This window comes from Nanorana parkeri, unplaced genomic scaffold (assembly GCF_000935625.1).
Source record: "Nanorana parkeri isolate BGI_ZX_2015 unplaced genomic scaffold, ASM93562v1 scaffold83, whole genome shotgun sequence".
NCBI lineage: Eukaryota > Metazoa > Chordata > Amphibia > Anura > Dicroglossidae > Nanorana > Nanorana parkeri.
In genome coordinates, this window is record NW_017306351.1 from 1,345,369 (window position 1) to 1,354,600 (window position 9,232).

Genomic DNA, 9,232 nt, shown 5'->3' on the forward strand with positions numbered 1-9,232 from the left:
GGTTTTCTTTATGTACAGAACAGTGCAGCACTTGAATAATGTTCTAATTTACTATTTACAGCTTTGTCGTGTACTTATTATATATTGCCATCAAGCACCTCATGATGAGCTTTTGTAAAAAACTTGAATATAAAAGCTGATTTTGCACAAAGATTTATAAAGGCAACCCAGTGCACGCCAATTGTCCTATGCAGTTTGGTAAATTGCCTGCAAATATTGGATAATTCTATCTTCGGTTTCATTCATATTCAGAGTCCTCGGGGGCCTTATTATAGGATCTTTTGATGGTATCTGCATGTAAGTCAAGGTTTATGGCAAAGGAATCATTTTGCTGACTGGTATTTTCTATAAAAAGCTTAAGCATTCTACAAAGAACTTTAAAGATGTCTATGGGTTCTAGTTATAAACAATTTGCAGAGTCATTTGTCCTATGATTCTCTGTGAATGTTTGTTCTGTGTGAATGGAGGCAAAAAGGAATGTTGTTAGTATATTACATTTGACCAGAAAAGAAAATATATGGAAAATACTACATTATGGCCACTAGATGGAGCTGAGTAGCAATGGAAATAAATACCTCTTTCCTCCGCTCCATCTAGTGGCCATAATGCGGTATTTTCTAACTATTACATTGGATCTAAGGCAGCCAAGTGAACAACCGACGCAAAGTGAAGTGAGCCGAGCGCTGTTTGGCTATTCAATTCAGGCTTGTACAGCTAATTTCAGCCGTATATCGGCTGAAATCAGCCGTACATCGGCTTGCTTCATGTGGCTTCGGGTCGGCGAACATGCTCAGCATGTTCAGCCAACCCGAAGTGCAGAAGGAGTTCGACTCAGCTGATCCAACATCTTGATCGGCTAAGCCGAACCTCCGGCAGGCTAATCGCTGCTGTTCGGTCTATTCTCATTATTCAGTGAGTGAATAGCCGAATGCTGCCGAGCGGCAGCATCACAAAAGGTACCCAGCAGAATAGAAAAACAGTAGAAAAAAAATAATAGAAAATGATTGGGCGGAGCTAGCAGTGACAGCTAGCTCCACCCAACATAAAAAAAGACAACAGAGCAGGGAAAGCAGAGAAAGTATTTCTCTCCCGGGCGGGCAGGAGCCGCTATCTAATAGCGGGAGACTCCCGGAGCGTCCGGGAGAGTTGGGCTATCTGGAGATCAGTGTCCCTGGTTACCTGGTAACCAAGGACGCTGATCTGTCTGTGCAAGTGGCCGGATCTAGCCATGAGATGATGGCTGGCTCTGCCCAGCAGTCAGTAGCAGGCTGTCGGCTGGCCAGCTTTGGCTTTCGCCTCGGGTCAGTGGAACCGAAGCATATGCCTTCGGCTCGACTGAGCCGCTCGGCTGACTTTGGCAGCTGTACGGGCTATAGTGAATAGCCCATACAGCAGCCCTTTGGTTCTACTGAACCAAAGGGGTCCTGGGGCCGAAGCCAGCGGAAGGATCAGCCGAAGCTATGGCTAGGTCCTTTGGCAGCTTAGTGATTAGACCCGTAAAAGAAAATATACTAAGGAAATTTGTTTTTCCACTATTGAAATGTATACAGAGATTCGCAGGGTGACTAGTTCTGTAAATTTGTTTATAAATAGATGCTCATGCGCGCAAACATGTTTACAAATTACAAGTGTGCCCATGGACTTACCAAAGCTCATCCTTCTCAATGAAGCCACTCCGGTCCTGGTCCAAGATGTGGAAAACCTTTTTCATGTCATCTTTGCTTTTACCCTTTAGGCCACACAACTCAAAGAATTTCTTGTGGTTAAATGATTCAGGAGCTAGGAAACATACAACAAGTTGTAGGTAGAAGAATCTGAGAGAATAAAAGCATTCTCATTCATACAAACTGTAGCACAGGGAACTGAAACAAATGTGAAACAATTGTATAACCTAAGTGGAACCAATCCATTTTCATTATTTACATACAGTCCAACTAAACATTTAGTTTAAATCAGCTAAATACATTATCAGTGCATCAATACACAAGTCTTACAGTTTGTTTAATCTAAATCAGCCCCATCCTGAGTAGAAAAACCTCTCACCTACCAGCAGCTGCAGATTGGGACTCCTGCTCTCTTTGTGGAAGCAGTAGTCTTTCTGCAGAGGTCCAACATGCACCCTGCAGAGACAAAGCTAGATCTTTCCAATCAGAAGAGAGCATGAGCTTTAATTGCTGAGCTAAAGGTATGGCTCAGTAGAGGCCGTGCCTGGTCTATGCAGAGGGATCCCTGTTTCCCTACAGAAAGCAAGCATCCTTTTCTACAGCATGCTGATAGGTGAAGGGCTTTTCTACTCAAACTATGGCTCCTCTCCTCTAAGACTTTACACGCCTTTTGTTTTGATGCACCTTGAGTTTATTTAGCTGATTTATACTAAATGTTCAACTGAGATTTAAATAAGGAACTTGATTGTTTTTTTATAGGCAATACGCTTTTTGTTTATGACAAACAATCAAAGTGTTTTGTTTTTTTATTGTCCTATTGCAGTCTGGCTGAATGCTATGTAAAATACTTCCACCTTTTTCCTGGTCTTCTTTTGTATGTGTACTCTAATTATAATAACCATAGAATAATAAAAATGCAAAAAAGTGACATATATAACTATGACACCTCAGGGAGAAAAGGATGACTCACTGTGTGCAATTTACGATAACACCATACCCAGTTACCCAGTTTGCCCATTCAAAACTCCAGTCCTGGTCCTAATGTAAAGCGGAATAAAACCATCTGACTACATTATAAATGTTGGGCCCCCAGGAGGTTTTTGCCATGATTTGCAAGCATGTACAGTATATTTGCGCAACATAGAAGACTTACCTAGCAAAGCAATCCTCTCCAGGGCTGCAATGTCACGTTCCCCTCTGACTTCTCTGGAATTTTCCCGGCTTTTACAGCTATGTCTGCCCTGCCCTATATACATAGTATATTGCTTGTTCTTTTATTGACCCATTGCGGGCTACTGTATATTTAATACATTGGCATACCTGGCCCAAAATAATAGCAGCACCCCAGACCTTTTTTTTTTTTTTAAAGAAAGGTCAAATGTAATAAAAATCATCTGTTTTACTAGTTGGGTGTCTCTAGTTTTGCATTGAAAAGTCCTGCTTGTACCATTGTAAGAGCCTGTAAACCTGGTGACCTTTAATTGCTGCAATGCTTGTATGTGCAGCCATACTGGTCAAGGGAAGTCTTTTTTTTAAGCAGGCTTTTTTATGACAGAAGACAATGGGTTGTCTCTTCTGTCATAGATGATTTTACCTGCCTGTCAGCACTTTTTTTCTATAAGTGTACACTGAACCAGGCATGTATGGGAGTTGGGTCATCTAGGCCCACTCAATACAGTTGCTAAAGACTGCTTACCCGGGAAAATTCCAGAGAAGTCAGAGGGGAACGTGGCATTGCAGCTCTGGAGAGGATTGCTTTGCTAGGTAAGTCTTCTATGATGCAGTCATATGTGCATGTTTGTGTATATTGTGCCGATTATACATATGCAATGCAGTGCTGTGTGCATGTTTGTGTGTAATGTACAGGTTGTATGTATGCAATGCAGTGCTGTGTGCATGTTTGTGTGTAATGTACAGGTTGTATGTATGCAATGCAGTGCTGTGTGCATGTTTGTGTGTAATGTACAGGTTGTATGTATGCAATGCAATGCTGTGTGCATGTTTTGTGTAATGTGCAGGTTGTATGTATGCAATGCAGTGCTGTGTGCATGTTTGTGTGTAATGTGCAGATTATATCTATGCAATGCAGTGCTGTGTATATGGTGTGTAAATAAAAACTAATGCTAAACATAAAAACATTTGCTATATGTCAAAACCCCTTAGTGTAAAACGTGATATTAACTGTGCTAATTTCAATAATTCCATAATTTTATTAAAAATGATAAAACATAAATTTGTTTCCTGTTGTTATATGTGTTCTCCCACATTTTAGCCAATAAATACTCCCCTCTTCCTATGTGTCCTTTAATTACTGGCAGTGGTCCCCAAACTATGGCCCACAAGCTAGTTATGGCCTGCTGGTTTCCCTAGATTGGCCCCTGCAATGAGAAGGCCCTGCATGCAGGGCTTTTTCATTTCAAGCCGGACAGAGTGGAATGTAAAAGGCACCATAGGGTGGAGTGATCCAGATAGGTCCTGTATAGCACCAGCTACTGACCATTCCTCCTACTTACACATAGACACCATTCCTATCACTGACATAGAGCAGGGATCCCAGCCTGAAAAAAGCAATTTCAGGGAGGTGCCCTTCTCATTTCAGGGAGGTGTCCTCTGCCCCTCCCCCATGTGCAGGGGGGGAGGGGTTGAGAGAGCACCCCCCTGAATGAAATGATGGCAGATAGCACGGGAAGTATTAGCTTCTTTGCTATCTGCTGGGGTTTTTTTTTTAGTATTCTGACAGCTGCTGCCCTCCAGAATAAAAAAAAACAGCATAGGAATGAATAGCTAGATTGCTATTGGCTATTTCAATTTGCAATATCCAATAGCAAGCTGGCTATTGCACCCGCCCACTGCTGCTGTCAATCACTAGAAAAGGACCTGATGGAGAACTTCAGGTCCCCCTCTGCTGATTGACAGCAGCAGTGGGCCGGTGCAATAGCTAGTCTGCTATTGGCTATTGCAAAGTGAAATAGCCAATAGCAATCTAGCTATTCATTTCTATGCTGGGTTTTTTTTTTTCTCTGACTGACAGCGTCTGCTGGCTCCGATGTCAGAAAAAAAAAAAACAGATCACAGGGAAAGGTTTACTCTGCTAGGTAGAGCAGAGTAAACCTTTCTGGGAGAAAATGTTTCTCTCCCGGGTGGCGGGGAGCCCCTATCCCTATAGTGGGAGACTCCCGGAGCGTCTGGGAGAGTTGGGATGTTTGCATAGAGGCACCATTACTAACGATGACACAGAGGAACTATTCCTACCGCTGACACAGGAGAACTATTCCTACCATGGACACAGGGGCACCTTTCCTTTCACTGACACAGGGACAAAATTCTGACCCCTGGCACACCAAGTCATTTAATTACACAGTGACAGTTCATTTTAGTTAGCTTTTTGCTCTTCAGTAAATACATTTTCCACTTCCTTTTTATTCCGTCATTAATCCCACCACCTTCTGGATTGACTCCCTACCCGCCGGATTGATGTGACCTTTAAATTAATTGAAGGTATAAAATTCCTATGTCACTATATATATTTGTCCCTTCACTAGCTTTCTGCTTTGGCAAAACATTCTATTGTTCATCTGATCACTCCTCTGTCTCACCTTTTCCATATTTTATTAAAATGTAAAATTAAACTGTTAGGTGATTTAAATGATAAAGGTAACAAGACACAACAGCAGAGTGCGGCAGACAGTCAGAGGGTCTGCAGTATTCCAGCCAGGAGGACCACCATTTCTTACCCAGGCCCCCAGTTCATCTAAAACCAACCCTAGGGTTAATATAATTGAGCTGTATGAACGACATCACCAGACATCTGCAGATATATTATTTGGTAGCGGTTGCGACAGTTGAGGCTTATTTTAATGAGAATATTAGGGTACTTCCAATTACTTGAATTACATTTTAATCTACAAATGTTTTCTGGCAGGATTTGAAATTTCTAAAAAATTATTTTGTCTGAGAATTGGACTGTAGTTTTAATTGAGTGCAAGTTAAGTGAGTTTGTGGAATGTTCACTCCAACCCTGAGGGCAGCTTCACATCAATATGCCCCTGTTCACTGCTGAGGTTGCTAGTGGTGCATTGATTTATATTACAGCATTAGTTACCACAGGAATCAACAACCGTTACAGTTGCTATGTAATAGGGAAGTTGCCTTGCATTCACTTTCTCAGAGAGCTAATGATATTGATGCCTGGATACATTCTCAACCACTTGGTCTGTGGTCTTTGGCTGGAACCCATAGCATTCACATGGTCTGCTACATATGGCTTTAGTGTCAGTTATTTGAAAAGGAAGGTAGTACCTCTGAAATGACCGTCACCTGTGCACTGCTTTGTTTCCTGCACCTAATAAACAGGATCCTTGAATTTAGTTGAACCATAGACTGAGCTCCTTGATCCTAATTTATGTAGCTGTTTTTGTCCTTTAAGCAAGAAGTTTGACTAGAGATTGTGCTCCGTGATGTCTCCCTCTTGGGGATTGTAGCTTTTATAGTTTTAGCCTTTGTCTACAACTGATCAGTCTATCCATTGTGTCTAGAGTACACACACAGTAACTAGTAGAATTGACACCTACCTTGCTAAATACAGACGATACCTAAAAGCATGTACATGTCTAGATTAGTGTAAGTAGATGGAGAGACCCTCCGCACTCCTCACAGCAGTCCCGGCCAGATATGAAAAAAGTGGTGCTCGCAGTGATGAGATACCACGGATGGCGCAGTGCAAACACAGGAAAGTCAGGAAATCACCAGCACTCAGTAGTAAAGATAAATATGTCCCTTTTATTGGACAGAAAGCGTCTGTGACGCTTTCTGTCCAATAAAAGGGACATATTTATCTTTACCACTGAGTGCTGGTGATTTCCTGACTTTCATGTCTAGATTAGTGTCATTCTGACAATTATAGTCCCAGCAAAAATAATGCTGTCGTAGAGTTTTGCAGCCAAATGACTAATTTTGTATGCATAAGAAACACATTTTAAAACAGATGTATAAAATGAACATTAGCATTTAGTTCTGCAAAACAAAGGTACCATTAAAGGAAACCTGTAGTAAGGATGTTTTGAGGCTGTTATTGTTAAGGCTGCCTATCATTCCGCGCCGATGCGTTCCGTTCTTTCAAATCCACTGACCTGGAACAGATATGCAAATTAGAGAGCCTAATTTCCCTTTGACTCACCTGATTTGCATACTTCAGTACTGATCAGCGCCCCAGCCAGAAACAGCCTGGCAACTGGCATTTTCACAAGGATGTTAGCAATGGCAGCCACCTTATTTCTTTTAGTACAGGCTTGCATTAAAATGTATTTCTTCCCTAAATTGGTACAACACTTCTGTGTACCCATGTCTGTGTTGAATTTTGCTCTAGTATTTTACCATTCTTAGGGACTCTAGTGTAAAAATGTATATCCAAAACTGTCTGGCTACACATGCAAACAGCTATAATGTTTGGCATTTGCATTAAAATACAATAGTTGTATTTATATAGTTTGGGAACCTTTGCGTGATTAGCAATAGTATTCTGTATCATGGTAGATAATACCTTTTATGTGAACATTAGGTGGATGGGTGAATTGGGAAACAGGGAGCCCGTTAATGGTTCTGACAATAGGGAGATTAGGGAGATGACGGGGGTCCCTTGAATTCTTTATTATTAGGGAGATGAGGGACCCCTTAATTGTTTAGATGTTGGGTAGATTAGGTAGACAAGGGGACCATTAATTGCATTTATATTGGGGAGATTAGGAAGACAGGAGAGCCCCTTAATGGATCGTGATACTGGGGAATGGGGAAATAGGGTCTACTGATAGTTTTCATATTCAGGAGAGTAGGGAGTTACTGGGTTCCTTAAAGGTTTTATTATTTGGATGATTAGGGGAGCCCGGAGCACATAAAGGTTTTAATGTTTGGGAGACTCCTGTGTGTAGATCTCCCTGCCAAAATTTGGGTCTATTTTATGGCCATTGCAAAGTCTCACTCTTCCTGCTGCCCCATTCCTATAAATCGGGGAGTGTGATTACTTTTGTAACGGCCGTGAAAAATGGGTGGCATTTAAAACTTAATTGCAGACATCTAAACAGCAGAGTCCTAGAGAGAGATACAACTCTAGTCGATGATGCAAAATGCCACCATACCATTTTTCAGTTGACTAGCCCTTTTAATACATTACATATTTCTACTGCATATGCATTGCTTGCCAGGACTATGACTTGTGAAATTCTGTGTATGACCACATTTTAAAATAAGATATTCCTTTAAATGTCATGCTCTAGATTGCAAGAGAAAGCTGATCTCTTTCTCTCTTTTTTTTTATATGACACAATTTACAGCCTATCATTATCCGAGCTGGAATTTTCTCCAGCATCATTTCATCTTTAATTGCTTTCAGGGAACAATAAAGCTTGGTGTCCCTTAGGCAGCAATTCTCTGTGATATAAAGATGTTAATCAGATGTTCCTTTAGAGTGAACACGACTCACTTTTTCTTTTGCAGATTTATACCGACGTAACCAGTTGTGAAGGACAGATGGAGAGATCTTGACAATAGAAGAAGGCAGTTGGGAGGAGAGGGTGGCTAAGATGCGCAAGTAAGCAGGAAGAAGCATACAGCAAAGCAGAGATAAGGTACCAGGCAATTTTAGGGATGGGAGATCCGCAATTTTAGGGATGGGAGGGGATGTTGGGATGGGAGATCCGCAATTAGGGCACTAAAATACGGCAAGGGTCGCTCAAGGACTCTTGCTTATGAAAAAGTGAGCTTTCCTTTTTGGAAAAACCTACCTTTTCCTCTTAAAATACTAAATCTTTTCAGTGATACATACATTCTGTATATATCTTCCAGGGACATTTCCAGGTTTTAAAGATTTGTTCTTGAGTAGTTTCCTCAGTAAAAATAAGAGCTGATCAACTCTGCCATACAGCCCTTCTTTCTCTGTATGTCATGTGATAATCTTGTAATCTATACCATGCTTTTAAACATTTAAAATCGAAATGCAAAAACGATAGTCTGCTAACTAGTGATTTGTGGTTCTTTAGGACAATATCAAGTGTGACTGGCTTAGGTTCGTCTGATCATCCCCTAAGTGTCCTTGGGAATTGTTGTAAAATGACTTCAACTATACAGCTTATAGAAGTGTCAGTTATGTCATACAGTCTTTGAAATATAAAGCTAAAGACTTTAAACTTCCCTAAGGAAATCAGTAAAGCACTAGTAAGGGTACAAGGAGTTCTTTAACCTTTCTGCAGTGCAGTGGTAAGTGCAACATTCCCATTTCAGTTCACACAATTCTGCTTTAAAGGATTCAATAGCTGACAAAAAAGAGCTTTAATGCCACTTAAGCATGCAACAGCATAACTTTTCTTACCTGCAAAGGCCGTCACAGCCTTTGAGATGTCACCAGCAGCGAGCACATCAGTCATAGACATTGCGGCTCTGGATCTGCAAGAGAATGGGACAGACTGAGAGGCAGGGTATGTTCTGCTGGACTCATCACTTCCATGGGACAGCCGACCTGACTGCGGCTGCTTGCAGACACGCAACCTCCCGTGACAGTTTGGTGGTGGTGAGGGGGG

General features: G+C 41.4%; 1 protein-coding gene across 1 annotated transcript in view; it reads right to left on the reverse strand.

Annotated features, from left to right (window-relative positions):
• The window catches only part of PVALB (parvalbumin), a 35,478-nt gene that overhangs the window by 7,164 nt on the left and 19,082 nt on the right, over positions 1-9,232 (reverse strand). The window contains exons 2-3 of the mRNA XM_018552303.1: positions 9,025-9,098; positions 1,647-1,779 (exon numbers count right to left, since the gene is read on the reverse strand). Of these exons, the coding sequence (XP_018407805.1) occupies positions 1,647-1,779; positions 9,025-9,085 (194 nt within the window). The 5' untranslated portion in view covers positions 9,086-9,098. The remainder of the gene's footprint in view (positions 1-1,646; positions 1,780-9,024; positions 9,099-9,232) is intronic.